This window comes from Bombyx mori, chromosome 21 (assembly GCF_030269925.1).
Source record: "Bombyx mori chromosome 21, ASM3026992v2".
In the NCBI taxonomy this organism is placed as follows: domain Eukaryota; kingdom Metazoa; phylum Arthropoda; class Insecta; order Lepidoptera; family Bombycidae; genus Bombyx; species Bombyx mori.
The window spans coordinates 9654809-9670620 of record NC_085127.1 but is presented as its reverse complement, the minus strand read 5'-3'; the positions used below and the strand labels follow the sequence as shown (position 1 = coordinate 9670620).

General features: G+C 36.6%; 2 protein-coding genes and 1 long non-coding RNA gene across 12 annotated transcripts in view; 1 reads left to right on the top strand and 2 right to left on the bottom strand.

Moving 5' to 3' along the window:
• Positions 1-2014, bottom strand: part of LOC101742460 (endophilin-A) — a 41608-nt gene extending 39594 nt beyond the window's left edge. For 2 of the 7 annotated variants that reach the window (XM_021350196.3, XM_012693375.4), the window contains exon 1: positions 1729-1926. The gene's annotated coding sequence lies outside the window, so the exon portion shown is untranslated. Of the gene's footprint in view, positions 1-1728 lie in introns of all 7 variants that reach the window. The other 5 variants (XM_021350193.3, XM_004929637.5, XM_021350195.3 and 2 more) reach the window with 5 other exon arrangements.
• Positions 2015-3485: 1471 nt separating this feature from the next.
• LOC101742988 (dmX-like protein 2) overlaps positions 3486-15812 on the top strand; it is a 60182-nt gene continuing 47855 nt past the window's right edge. For 3 of the 4 annotated variants that reach the window (XM_062674732.1, XM_062674733.1, XM_062674731.1), the window contains exons 1-10: positions 3496-3796; positions 5977-6177; positions 9317-9470; positions 10264-10337; positions 12045-12174; positions 12575-12695; positions 13037-13225; positions 13967-14094; positions 14608-14768; positions 15104-15182. In XM_062674732.1, the coding sequence (XP_062530716.1) occupies positions 3710-3796; positions 5977-6177; positions 9317-9470; positions 10264-10337; positions 12045-12174; positions 12575-12695; positions 13037-13225; positions 13967-14094; positions 14608-14768; positions 15104-15182 (1324 nt within the window). In that variant the 5' untranslated portion in view covers positions 3496-3709. Of the gene's footprint in view, positions 3797-5976; positions 6178-9316; positions 9471-10263; positions 10338-12044; positions 12175-12574; positions 12696-13036; positions 13226-13966; positions 14095-14607; positions 14769-15103; positions 15183-15812 lie in introns of all 4 variants that reach the window. The other variant, XM_038018599.2, reaches the window with a different exon arrangement.
• LOC134200869 (uncharacterized) lies at positions 6326-11402 on the bottom strand. Its single transcript, XR_009975962.1, has 3 exons — positions 11243-11402; positions 7608-9060; positions 6326-6588 (listed from the first exon to the last, which is right to left on the bottom strand). It is a non-coding gene; the product is annotated as an uncharacterized LOC134200869 (long non-coding RNA).

Sequence of the window (15812 nt, the reverse complement as noted above, 5' to 3'; positions counted from 1 at the left end):
GATTTCCTCTAAGTTGTTTTTTTATTTATTTTTATTGCTTAGATGGTAGCTCACAGCCCACCTGGTGGTAAGTGGTTACTGGAGCCCATAGACATAGACATCTACAACGTAAATGCGCCACCCACCTTGAGATATAAGTTCTAAGTTCTCAGTATAGTTACAGCGGCTATCCCACCCTTCAAGCCGAAACGCATTACTGTTTCACGGTAGAGCATAGGCAGGGTGGTGGTATCTACCCGTGCGAACTCACAAAAGGTCCTGCCACCAGTAAACATTTGTTTAGTACGTATTTCATTAGAAAAATTGGTATCCGCCTGCGGGAATCGAACACCGGTGCATCGCTCAACACGAATGCACTGGACGTCTTATCCTTTAGGCCACGACGACTTCTAAGTGTTGAAGCGTGTTGTGATTCCGCACGCCGGTGACAAGGCAGACGATACAAGACGGCCGGTAACATCACGAACTTGGCAGTGGTAGACCCTGAACCGATTATTTCCCAATCTACACAAATCAATAAGACAACAAACTAAAACTGCAATAATTATGGGGCTGGATAGAACTGTTATTGCAGACGGTCTATGAAGATCCTGCTGGGATGTGATGAAGAATACCAGGCATGATAAAATGGCTCCAAAAAGTCTTCGGTAACATCAGGGGTGATTGATTTCTTATTGTTATAGAAACTTTTTTATATTACCTTTGTAGGTAGATAAGCAGTCCAACTGATGGAGTTGCCACTGCCACTCAATGACGTTAGAAATGCCAGGGTCACAGCCAAGCTGCTGGCTACCGCTAAGCACTTTTGTCAAACCTCATTTAAAGGACATGACATAGCACTCAGGAAAAACCGTGGAGGGAATGGGTAATTATATGGCAAAAAAGTATATTATATTTGGGAGTCCCAGCCCAGAAACAGAAGCAGTACTCCACACAAAACCAAACCTGTGCTTTATCAAGCAAAAGCCCAGGTGTAAAGTATCGCTTCTCTCTATTGAGGACTGATGGATGACTACAATATTTACCACCGCTCAAAATGTCAACCCCGAAAATACAACTACCTCAGGAAGGAGTACTCTTTAGAATAGCAGCCGTATAACAAAAGGTTCCACACAAACCTGTCTTTAATAGATTGAACTAAATTCACTCAGGCAGAAAGCTATCACACACAAGGATGTTCATTAATAAAGTAGAATTTGCAGCGAAATTTTCAAAAAGGTCAATTTTCTGGTAACCTTCTTCTTCTACACTTCTACCGAAAAACTTAATTGGTGCTCCTCTCTCCAACAAGAGCATAGAAAAGTTATAAGAGTTTCATCCATGTAAATTATAAAACTACATTTATTTTAAAATACATGCCACTGTTATCACTGCAAATTGATATGGTTTGTGTACAGAATGAGTACGTGTCTATAGATAATTTTGCTGAATTATGTATAATATTGGAGCTTTTGTTTTAATGGAAAAATGGACAATAAAAAAAATACAAAAAAGCCTATAATGCGTTTCATCTTGAGTCTTGCACATTTTTTTTCAAGTAAGGTTTTACATTTTAATTTTTAATTTTATTTCATTATTTTTTACCCTGCACTTAAAGATGAAGCATTTGCAGCATTCAGGCACTATAATGTACAATTTTACAAAACAGCATTTAAACATGTATGAAGTTTAAAATGTTTTTATTTTGATCTTAAATGAATGAACTTATCCAAAGAAAAGACCACCTACCTCGTTTGTTCACCTTTTCAACAAATTTCGTAGAAATCGAAGTTATAGAGTCTGTAGAATCAGCTGATAACAATTTTCATCAGCTTTCTAGCAATTTCACTTGTTTTAAACTATGCACGAACTTAATATACCTACCATTAGAAAATTCATTCAAAGTACAAACTGATTGTAAATCAAAAGTCAAAACTGGTTAACAGATCAGCTAGATGTTGGCAGTTGGCATATTTTGTAAATGTCAAAACGAAGCGACAATTGATTAACGATAAGTTGATAAACGAAAACAGCACCTCTATTCAGATAAACTCTATGGTGAGGCGAGACAACTTGTATTATGCAGAGGTAGGTACGCTTGCATAAGATTCAAAGAACGCTGCTTCGCATTCTGTAGTAAATCCTTATTCGTCTTTTAAGGCACCAATGAGATAACATGGGGTGGCCCCATTTTAGAATGGTACCACACAACAGATGGAATTATAGTCGAAAGGATGAAGTAAAGACCTGATGTGATAATTTGAATATTAAATACAACAACAATAATAATAACTGCTCCTTCTTTCATATTTTGAAGTCGTTGTGGTCTAAGCGATAAGACGTCCGGTACGTTCGTGTTGAGCGATGCACCGATGTTCGAATCTCAGGCGGGTACCAATTTTTCTAATGAAATACGTACTCAACAAATATTTACGATTGACTTCCACGGTGAAGGAATAACATCGTGTAATAAAAATCAAACCCGCTAAATTATAATTTGCGTAATTACTGGTGGTAGGACCTCTTGTGAGTCCGCGCAGGTAGGTACCACCACCCTGCCCATTTCTGCCGTGAAGCACTAATGCGTTTCGGTTTGAAGGTTTGAAGTGTGGGGCAGCCGTTGTAACTATACTGAGACCCTTAGAACTTATATCTCAAGGTGGGTGGCGCATTTACGTTGTAGATGTCTATGGGCTCCAGTAACCACTTAACACCAGGTGGGCTGTGAGCTCGTCCACCCATCTAAGCAATAAAAAATTTTTTTCACAGATCGTTGGAAGGAGTTACACATATTAATAATAATTATACAAAGAAGTCACACAGTAACACTATATCTTTAGCTATTTAAGCCCATTTTTGAAGTTATACTTCTTTAGGCGCGTTATGAAAAATTGATGAGAGTGAAATTTTATGATGCGCGCGCACCATGACACAAAATTAACAGAATGAAGTTGCCCACTAAATCGCTCATTATAATACGACCGACGTAACTTGGCGAGTCTGAGTATAGCCGCAGGTGAACTTTCCGAACCGTACCGAGAATTACCGAATTTATACGATGTCAAGAAAAGGGATGTCCAATATGCGTGTTTGAGGATGTTGCTTAATCGATTTTTTTTCAAAATGATTAAAATTTAAATAAAAAAAAAGAAATAAATTTAATAAAAATAAAGTATAACTTCTTACGCGCGTACATAAGTACACGCACCCTTTTTTTTCTCATTGTAGCCAAACGAGGATACGGTCTACATAATAATGAGTAGTCAGGGTTACACGTAAACGTCTGTAATGCCAAGGGTGCAAACAAGTAACTACGGTTCTTACTGGGTAATTTTTTGTATCCATAACAGCCTTTAAAACTTTGATTTAGCGGTCTGTCTTTTCCATTAGGTATTATTAGATACTGTGATTGGAACGAACAAACCATGAAAATCTAACCATATTTTTTTGGGCAAAAAATTTATAAAAATGGGGAAACTTTGAAATAAGAGCTATCAACCCTGGGTCTCTCACTCACTCACTCTCTGTCTCTACGTCATTCTCTCACGTTCGATGTGAGTTGTCAGTGAATTAGGTATCGTGATAATAATTAGTATTACAACAAAAAATATATTCAAATGTTAACTATTTTAATACCTATAGTTAATTATGTGTTACTTTAATGTAATTAGATTTGTTAAATTTCGTTGTGCGGAAATTATATAGCGAAGATTAATTTTAATAGTTCACGATGAACTGTCATCAAGTGCTAAGTGGTGCCTGTAATTCAGGAGATCAATGTTTTGCTGTAGGTTCGGTGGAGGGAATACCATTTACAGTAAGTCTCAGCGGTCAAGGACTATGTTATGTCGATAACTAGGTCTCGTGACCATGGTTTCGTTTATGTCAAAAGCAGTTATTGAATAATTATGTTTAGAACATAAAATTGTTAAAGAACTTGTCTTGATAAACTTTGAATCAATTTTATTCTGTATCGTTAGAAACATGATGACTAACGTTTTCGCCTTAGAAATATTAATTTATTACCTTGTCCTCTTTTCATTACATGTTAGTAATCTAAATAGTGAAAAGTTCAGATCAATCATTTTTGGTTTTGTCAGTAACAAAACAAAGTAAACGAGTAAACTGGATAATTATAATCGTTACAAAAAAGAATAAATTATATTTCAAAAATATATAAAATCATATTCTTAAATGAAAAAAAATGGTACAGTCTCATTTTTTAAATGACTTATCAGTAAGTATAGGGAATAGAACTGTCAGGGAATTTACTGGTGGTAGGACCTCTTGTGAGCCCGCGCGGGTGGGTACCACCACCCTGCCTATTTCTGCAGTGAAGCAGTAATGCGTTTCGGTTTGAAGGGTGAGGCAGCTGTTGTAACTATATTTGAGACCTTAGAACTTATATCTCAAGGTGGGTAGTGCATTTTACGTTGTGGATGTCTATGGGCTCCAGTAACCACTTAACACCTGGTGGACTGTGAGCACGTTCACCCATCTAAGCAATAAAAAAAAATCATATTGAGAATTTACATACCTACATGTATTTAACATGTAGCTTAAAGGCTGTGCCCTAGCAGTATCTGTACTTGTGATTAATGAGTATGTTCAAGGGATTCCTCACTGAACTCTAATGTTTACCTTGACTATTTAAACTCTATTCTTTCCTTATTCAAATTTAATAAGAGTTAAAAATCTGCAACTGAGATGGACTGCACAGCTTAAGGCTGTTAAGTGCCTGAACATTTAAATTAATAGTGTAAAAATATATATTACAGTTACATTAGATACAAAAAAACAGACATAATACTGTAAATCCTTTTTTTTACATTTTACTTTTTATTGTTACTTAATAATGAGAATAAATGGTCTTATTTCTGTAAATTGATGCTCTCTGATGTACCATTGAAACTTCTTCCTGAAAACAAATTCTTCAATCACCCTTGCATATACCCTGTATGAGGGATGAGGCAAATTAAATATTCCCATTGTATATGCATTATATCAGTTGAATCTTTGAAACATCTTCTATAGCCATCTTACTCCTGGCCCACAGTGTTAAGTGGTTACTGAAGCTTCACTTCGCAATATACCACCCACCTGGAGACTAGAGGTCAAAGTCACAATTGTATTGTATATTTCCTGTCCAATCTGCCAACCCTGAATGCTGATCTGCTTTGCAGTAGGAAAAGTCAGGTTGGTGGTACCTACACCTGCAGGTTTACTATACATAGCTACCGGTCTAATTATTTTTGTTTATATAGTTATTATTAGTGCATATGATTAAGTACCACCGTTTATACCTAATATTAAGAAATCGTATATTCTAGTTTAAAGGGTGGGACACAGGAGTATTGCACCCAATTCAGACTTTAACCTCATCTAACTGGGGATTTTGAATTAACATTGTGATTTATACAGGGAATAACATAAATATAACCAATTTACTTGGGATGGCCATGAGATGATATGCCCCCTATAGGCTAACATCATAAATGTACATAGATAAAAGTTATTCGCCATGTAATTGTTGAAATATTTAGGATAGACATGTATTGTTATGTAAGAAGTTTTCTACCAGCAGTGCTACTCCTATCAAAATTAGATTTGAAAAATTTGTAGAACAATTGTTGTTGTTCTTGTAATTAGTGCATACATTTTGTTTTATACACTCAGCAGTGAGATATTTTTCTTAATGGTCCATTACTTATAGCTCTGTGGAAAATACGAAGGCATTTCGCAATGTAGTTTGCTTGTTGCAAACGGATCTATAACAAAATAGATCTGCAGTCCATTGTGCAGCATACTACTAAGTTGGTGACCTTTCCAGTGCCAATATTTAAATATTTTTTAAAGCCATTTCTTACATTTTAATTTTCAGAATTGTTAAAATTATTTTTTCTTTTTTTTTCATAGCCATAAAATCTTCTTATATGAAATTTCACAACAAGATATTGCTTCCGTATTATTTAACTGACGTCTGTAAATTGTTTTCAGGCCTATGCAGCAGGATGTAACATAGTGATATTAGCTTCAAATTTCGAACGCGTTCAAATAATACCTGGTGCGATTCACGGTTACGTCCGCATTGGTTCTCTCGACTGCAGCACTGATACCGGAAAAATTGCCGCGGCTTATGGTTCCGAAGTTTGCATATTCGAACCCACGCCTCTTATTCATTCTGCCGCTACTACCCATGTAAGTACTACAAAATATTCAGTTGCTACATTTTTGTACGAACATTCTGTCTATATTAATTGCCTGTTTAAAAAGAAATCGTAATATAGTTAAATTATTTCATACTCTTATGAACGATTCAACTATTTAATTCAAAACATGATAAACATAATTTGTTTGCCAATTTATTTATGAAGAATAAAACAGAAAAAACAAGTGCAGCGTGGAATGAAATCCCCGTTATATTCCCTCAACCTTAGAGAATTTCCTAATACTAGTCCCAGCAAGATTAGTGCTTCGTAGAATCTACCACTGGATCGGAATCGCGATCGACTGAGAAGACCCGGCTAGAAATTCAGTGGACTATGTTTGTGGGTTAGTTCACTCGTCGCACTCTTCATCGTGATCGACGGTGACCGGTGCTTGAGGCATCTAAAAGCAGCGAGAGTGAATCCTGGGGATTAGACTAAACACGAGCTTATGTGCATGCGGGCCGCGTGCAAGGGCGGATCCAGGGGGTGGGTCATGGGGGTCATGACCCCCCCCTGAGCTGGTTCCAGGACCTAGGTGGACCACATATTGAACATAATGATTTTAGGACCACGGTTATGGAATTAAATAATCTGCCTCATTCCGGGCGTGATAGTGCTTCTCTGGATGTCTTCAAGAGAAGATGACAATATGTACGTGTTTATGTACAAGTTATTATGTGTTAAGTTTTTCAAGTGTACAATAAAGAATAAATATTTTTAAGTGCAGTATTTACGTACATTAATAAAATACCTATTTTTAACTTGTATCTATTGTTATCAAAATTAAATTATAAGTTCTTGACTTGACCATGACTATGTGACCCCCTCCTGGCACCAAAGTTGGATCCGCCCTTGGCCGCGTGAGCGAACATTGCTTAGGTCAGGACTGAACGTATGCAAGTTTAGTACGGATCGTTTGGAACCTCTGCGTCTGCGGAGGGACTTCGGCTCTCTCTGTATTTTATACCGTATGTTCCATGGGGAGTGCTCTGAGGAATTGTTCGAGATGATACCGGCATCTCGTTTTTACCATCGCACCGCCCGCCATCGGAGTAGAGTTCATCCGTACTACCTGGAGCCACTGCGGTCATCCACAGTGCGTTTCCAGAGATCTTTTTTGCCACGTACCATCCGGCTATGGAATGAGCTCCCCTCCACGGTGTTTCCCGAGCGCTATGACATGTCCTTCTTCAAACGAGGCTTGTGGAGAGCATTCATATATCACCTTGTCACAAAGGGGTGGGGTGTTATACAACGTAATTAATACTTCGACTTCATGTTTCTGTTGATCAGAGCTTAAAATTTGCAACATCTGTGAACCACTTAACAACAATTGAACTGGAATCTCATCTATCCATCTAGTACAAAAATATATACATTTACGAAATAAAATGCTCACTTCTAATATAGTGTACTAACCATTTTTAGCAAGATTTTGATGATATCTTTATTACGTCAAATCTATTAATGTTTTTTTTTGTGTACAAAACAATTGGCGACAAATTATAGTTGTTTGACTAAACACAAACTGTAATCATTGGGTATTCGTGTGCCATATTTTGCTCTTTTAATCCAATGACATTGTTGATGGATGTGCATTGTGTTATCGGTAGTGAAAATGGAATTATTGATAGGAAGTGTAAAATTAGATTTGGTTTTAGCCTTTTCTGATAGCTTAAATATAATGGATAATTGTTAAGATAGTTAATTCAGCCATGTTAGTGAAGCTTTTATTTTAGATTAAAGAGAAGCCCAATGGTCGTGGCGTCGATGACCGCCGGTCTAATATCCCGTGGGGTAAGAAGACGGGTAGAAATGAGGTCCGCGTTAAATGCCTTAGCTCCCCGACTGCCTTGAGTTCTGTCTCATCCGAATTTGGGTCACGGCTCGTTGAACGGTAGTCTGTACAACTCCGATATGGCCAGCATGTCTATCGCCTATGTCTGGCGATTACTTCCTGACTCAAGAAAATTAAAAAAAAAATTATTAGTTTGATGGCTGTTTGTACATTTAGGATAAATTTACAAATATTTATATGATTTAAAAAAAAAGGAGTTTAAACTATATAAGTACTTTCAATTATATTAACTCTACATTCATACTCATATTTATTCGTAATTCTTCACATTATAAAAAATAAATCAGCTTATAAAGCATTTTTCTTTAGAGACAGTGTTTATGACAATTATGTTTTCAAACTATATCATAAAACTTCAAAGTGATGGACATCACTAGAACCTTCCAAACTATTTTTGTCCCTTCGTGGGAGTATTGTATCGGTTAAATCGCTAACCTTCATCCTTCAGATTTGTTGGAAAACTCGAAATGAATTGTAAAACTAAAGTTGTCGATATCATTGTTTAGTTCGTTGTCATTCAGAATTATCTTGTCGAGATTTCGGAATTTTATCTCAATAAATAACGAACGAAAATTACATTCCAATAAAGTGTACTTGCACAATACGTACCCACCTATCATATTTCTATTGAAATATTTTAGACATCACAATCATATGACATACAATGTAAACGATTAAAGCAATCATTAAAAAAAAAATCAATACATGCAATGATCATTCGAATTACGTCATAGCTTTTTCAGTAGTTAACGTAAATATTTCAGTGGTTCTCAAAGAGAGTGAAAAAAAATCTGTAATGGAATTAACACATATTTATATTTTTATTGCCTTTTTAGACAGACGAGTAAAGCGCCCACATAGTTACCGTCACTTGTGGTCATTAACAATGGCAAGTGCACAGCCTACCTTCGCGTAGTCCCCACGAGCTTCGTTTGATGAAGGACGTGTCATCAGCCCATTGAGTTTTTCGCCGGATCTTCTCAGTGGGTCGGGATTCCGATCCGGTGGTAGATTCTGCGAATTACAGATCTTGCTATGATGTTACTAATCCTCTCAGGCTGAGCTCGCAAGCTCACTTACCCGTCCGGGCGTACCTGAAATAGCCTCTTAGGCTTCCATCGAATAGGTAGAGGAAAAAAATATATGCCATAGCGCTCGAGAAACTATAATTTGTAGTTATTTACTTTTAAACAGTCACAGAATCAATACACGGGCACATCCCGAGCATCGTAATCGTATAATTCAGTTCAAATTTTAATGACGATCGCAGGGATTGGAGTATCGATGGGTGCAAACTGGAAAATTTGTCGCGGATGGTCCGATAACTGCACTTTCTTGGAATCTTGAAGGAACACGGTTACTGACCGGGGGCAAAGTACTGCAGCTATGGCATCAGGCATCCCTATATCAAGATGACAGTCAGCGTAAGTTTTCTCAACATAACCATTAATTTTTTTATTGCTTAGATGGGCGAACGAGCTTTCAGCCCACCTGGTGTTAAGTGGTCACTGGAGCCCATAGACATCTACAACGTGAATGCGCCACCCACCTTGAGATATAAGTTCTAAGGTCTCAAGTATAGTTACAACGGCTGCCCCACCCTTCAAGCCGAAACGCATTACTGCTTCACGGCAGTAATAGGCAGGGTGGTGGTACCTACCCGTGCGGACTCACAAGAGGTCCTACCACCAGTAAATATTATACCTGTAATTATTTGTAACGTTGTTTAAAGGAGTACTTCTTTATTTGTTATTTTTTTTATTTCAACTAGGTCACTATCATAATTTATCTCCAAATCACATGCGATAACGTGATTTAAGGCCACACTATAGATTTTTTGCGTTCCATTTTAAAATTTACCATAAGATAAAGAAAATAAATACGTTGGAGTCGAGGTGTTTGTTTTTGTAATCACTTATGTAACGTTTTGAAATTAAGTTACAATATCTATATACTTAGTACAAAAATATTTTGTATTTTTTCTATCAAAGATACGTTATAAGCCACTTCAAAAGATTCCTGTGTTTGTAAACTTATACTTTACATTTAAATATGGCGTTTAAGGTCATTCACGATTGCCACAATCGTACACAATAATTGTTTTTGCCACAATAGCATAATTGTTTGACTATGAATTGATGTGATAATTAGCTACAACAGTTTCCCTTTTAAACAAATTACACGCGCCAAGATAGTATATTCATACTGTTTTTATAGCAAGTTCGGGTGTGACCTTTCAAATCGGTGGCGATCGAGATGACAAACCAAAGCAGACCGAGGAGGAAGAACCCGTAAGTAGAAACATGTAGATTACTCTGTCGAGATAAGATAAACTGTTACAACAATACGTCCAATCTCTCGGTTGATATCGTTGTTTTGATTATCTCAACTAGCATAATAACTGTGTATGTATAACCAATATATAAAAACTAGCCGTTAATTGATGCTAATTCATAATAGCGGAACTTGAAATTTCAAGGACGTTTACAGTCTCCGTAACATAATATGTCATACGTTCAATGGTCATAAATAGCTAATATAGTATTGTACTATGACTAATTATTGTAAAAATTACAGCGTTGAAAGATGATTTATACTCTTTCATTGACAGGACATTTGTATAGTTTTGATATGCCCCCGGGAGAAAAATTGTTGTATATATTATGTAAAAAAAACGCGACGATAACGAAATTATAGGAGAGATAAACTGAAATATAATTAGAAGATACATCTAGTACGGATTCATACTAGAGGGACGAACTAATATCAAATATACAAGTATTTATTATTTCGGTATATTACATATCTTCACATACATTATCTACTTGTTAGGATGCGACACCGAAGAAAATTTATTGATTTTAAATAACTTTAAACTATTGATAAACAATTACATAAAATACGACTTGCTTTATTGACAATGAGGTCAACGTTGTGCATAAGATACTATACTCTTACGCATATTATTTGTCGTTCGTCCAAACCTAATGTGGGAATACGATTGTATAAGTGACTTGATAGCGGTGGTGGGGGAATCCCAAGTTCACTTATATAGCTTCTTTCACGTTGTTTATATTGTGATGTCTATGGACACTGGTGATGACTTTATATCAGATGAGCCGTGACCGTATCTGCCCATTAACGGCAATTTAAAAAACATAATATATTTATTATAAGTAGTACAAAACAAGCTTACCGTAGTAATCTCTTCCACACACGCTGCACTTCTGAAACTTCTATGGTATTTCTGCAGCCCTACGGCATGTCCAGTTTCAAAAGGGCTTTTCCACACACTTTTCATTATTTAGGGCGCGTGTTCTTCTGTGTAGTGTGGCAATACTATAATATAATATATTTTTTTAAAGATATTCTGATAAATGTTAAAGGGGAAGTCTTGACAACAGATATAAATGCGATAAAATAAATTCTTTTAATCAGATCTGTTCTTAACATAATTGATAATATTCATTTCTTTGGTAAATATCCGGTAAAATCTTTTCTCCGATCTTAATTTCATATAACGGAATGCCGAACATCTTTTATTTGTTTATAAGTTGAGAGAGCACACAGATATTAAGAAGTGAATGCACGCCCTCATCGTGGGAAACGAATGAGGGTGTCAATAGTTCTGTAATACGGTTACCTTAGCCTTCGGACTGGAACGTTTGAATACTTCGCTGCTGATATTGATAGATCGTGCTACCTACCCGTGAGGGATCGCTACGCCTTGCGTCTAGTAATATTTGAATTAGGAAATTAGTGGTTGGGGATAGGTTAAGTTTGGAAGGGATGAGGTAATTAAGGAGAGGATGTTGTCACTACGGTTAAATTGAGTGATTGCTTGAAGTACCTAGCTAGAAGTGAACGTGTCACGAATATGCAATCTGTGTCCCCTTATTGTCGAAAAAGTCGGGCAAACTTATTTTCATCATCGGATGCTCTGACTTATTATCCGTTACACTTCTACCGTTTTTAGTAGTATATATTTTTATTTTTAGGGTTGGTTCTGTGTATGGCACTGCAACACAGCAACTCCTACCCACCACCTGGCCTTCTCTCCGGACGGAGTGCTGTTTGCAACATCTGGTGTCAATGATAGGCTTGTCAAGATATGGTACCAGAATAAAGGTTCGGTTTTTGTATAGTATTTTTTTTCAATAATGTCCATCTGGCGCTTTACGAATTCTGATATACATATAGTAGTAATAGAAAATACGAGGATAAAATCTCATTCGTGATATTTTTTGTGTTTAATTTTCGATGTTCATTATTTGATTAATAATTTAAATAAATCTTAATCTGGGTTCAACATCTAAACTGTTCATAAAACGATATAATAATTCATATTTTAAAGGGTATAAGGAAGAGCTTAGGGAATAGCATATTTAAAACTTCTTCTGTTAAACTATCTAGAATTAATAATATTTTCGAAAAAGAAATTGTAAAAAATATTATATTTTTTAATTTTGGATATACATCGAACCTCTGAAAACAGGATATTCCTCTGAAAAGGCGATGTTTTTTTTAGTTCTCGTCCAGGCCCAAGGAGAGCACGCTTCACCAGAGCTAAACTATACTTTCATATACGTTGCCCATCCTAGAGCTGTGACGCATCTGTCTTGGAGGAAAACCAGCAAGTATATGCCAAAGTAAGTTCACAGTTGATAAGAAAAATTGTAACGTTATATACAGGGTGTAAAATTTAGAATTCAATAATTTTACAATTGATTTTTTCTGCGACCTTTGAATCGGCAGATCATCTTTCCACGTATTGGTACTATAAGATGAGTATGCGAGATTTGAATGCAATTTTTTTCTATACCTATTCACTGGTATCCTAAGGGGCTATTATAGATTCGCGCGGACGCTTAGGTAAGCTCAACGTATTACTGCTTCACGGCAGAAATGTGGTACCTACCCTTGCGGACTCACGCGAGGTCCTACCTATCACCAGTAGATTGATTTATTAATTACAGTAAAACCTGTTTAGGGGTAGCGTGGGTAACGTGTTGGTGACGTCATGCGTGGACAACATCTGCCGCGTGTGGGCGGAGACGCTCATCCCGGAGGACGAGTGGGGCGGCGGCTGCGCGTCCTCGCAGTCGCGCTCCCCGCCGCGCCGCCAGCGAGCCACGCACCGACACAAGCACCGCTTCATGCAGCGCTTGAAGCACATGAAGTTAGTCTACCACGACCATACACTTACATAAAACTATATTAGTATCATTCACATATTTATTGACAGTACTAGTTGACCCGGCAGACTTCGTATTAAGACCCGTCCATAAAATTTTCACGCTTCAAAAGACTGTGATGATGTTTGAAAATATACCAATTACTTTTGGTAATTTTTTCTAATGAGCGATATTATAATATCTCTGTTGGGATAAAATAATGAGTATACACTTAATTTTTTTAAGTTATTATCATCCATGATTCATATGAAGACAATTTCAAAACTTTCGTAATTAATAAAAAAATATATTATTTACTAGCTGACCCAGCAGACTTCGTAGTGTTTCAATCGATTAATAAAAAACCTAAACTTTTGTATAAAATAAACTTGAAACAAACAAAAGGAATCCGTCCGACGGGGGACACATCAAAGGAAAAACAAAATTGTTCTTTTTATTTAATTCCGAGCATTTTCATATTTATCTACCTTTTAAACCTTCTCTGGAACTTCCACAAATAAATCAAGACCAAAATTAGCCAAATCGGTCCAGCCGTTCTCGTGTTTTAGCGAGACTGACGAACAACAATTCATTTTTATTTATTTCAGAATACAAGTGGTGACAAAAATGTGTTCTCCCTACATCGTCTTGTTTGTTGATTTATATTGTACTATATTGTTGTCAAATTAAGATCTGAACCTTGTTCGCCGAAAAAATAGCTTATGGATTATTCAAATTTATTTCAGAACATGTTTCCATATAAGACGAAACGCGCAGTCTTCCAAGCAACCCGGAGCTCCGATTCCCACTCTCCCTTCCACATACAGCGCTCACGATTTTCATAATCCGTACCACGCCTACACTTATACTGGTGGTAAGTTGCAATTTCATTTTGTGACTTTAGAAAACTTTAAAAATCGTGAAGTCGTCGTGGCCTAAAGGATAAGAGGTCCGGTGCATTCGTATCTAGCGATGCAACGGTATTTAAATCCCCCAGGCGGGTACCAATTTTTCTAATAAAATACGTAGTCAAAAAATGTTCACGATTGACTTCCACGGTGAAGGAATAACATCGTGTAATAAAAATCAAACCTGCAAAATTGTAATTTACGTAATTACTGGTGGTAGGACCTCTTGTGAGTACGAACGGGTAGGTACCACCACCCCGCCTATTTCTGCGGTGATGCAGTAATGCGTTTCTGTTTGAAGGGTGGGGTAACCGTTGTAACTATACTGAGATATAGAACTTATATCTCAAGGTGGGTGGCAGATTTACGTTGTAGATCTCTATGGGCTCCAGTAACCACTTAACACCAGGTGGGCTGTGAGCTCGTCCACCCATCTAAGCAATAAAAAATATATTTTTAAATTGATGTGACAATTCCAGGTCTACATTTCCACTTAGCGGCTTCCATAAACGCGGAGACAGACATTCCGTTAGTTCCGTCCTTGTCCGGGGGAGGGCGGTTTATACTGCACTGGCTTCACAACAAAGAGATGCACTTCACCAGCCAGGCCGAAGCTATACTACACGATCTGACTAAGAAAGTGAGTCTGTCTCGATTTAATATTAAGGACAGCAACGCCGTTATTAATTTTTATCATAGTTTATTCTATAGGTTGATCTCAGTAAAAATACATTTTTATACTTAAGCGATTTGTGTACATTTCAATCGCATCGAAACAAACAGGAAGGAATCGGAAGGTATCGAAACATTGTTATAGTTATTCGTTTTGCACCCAAAACATAGCCGCTATGAAAGAAATTTATTCTTATTATTTAGTACATTAATTTATTAGAAACGTGTACATAGATACAGAATTAATTGATTTGAAATTAATGTTAACATTAATAATGGTAATTACCGGTTTCGTTGTCATAGATATTAGATAAAGAAGAAACAGACGAAGGAGGTTCCGGTTCAGATCAAACGGCACATCCGGATGGAGAGAATGACGGCAGTATGTACAATTAAATAATAAAAGTATATTTGCTTAGTATAAAAGTATATCAGCTTTTTCAAACTTTTATCAGACATAACCCACAAAACTTTTTGGATCGAAGTTCCTTAACAAGGTTTGGGTGGTGAAAATCATCAAAAAGAAATAACTAAAAAGTACAATACTCCAAGTCCGTCAGTTTAATCATAAACAAATATGACCTTAAAGTATAACTCGCTTAATAAAATCGCTCGCGTATTAAAACTCGCTTACGATAAAAACGCCGATGCGATATCCCTTTAATCTGTTTTTTTTGTAAACTTGATCTTATTAGGATTAAAAACGATTAGTTGCTGTCATACACAGATATATGTATAATACAAAACTCGATCTTATAGAAGTAGTCTCAGAGACGAAATAAAAATATCGAATACAATTCATTATATTTAATGGAATCCGAACTAACTTTGATGGAATGAAAATTCAAACTGACAATGGAATTTTTCATATAAAACACGACACGCAAGAGCTTAGAAGCGAGCGATCCTGTCGTAAACCAGACGGATATAGATTCGCCATGAGATATGGAAAGTAAGGAACTTCGTTCCTGATGGGGTCCTCCCGAAGGCATATTTTATATTAATTATGAAT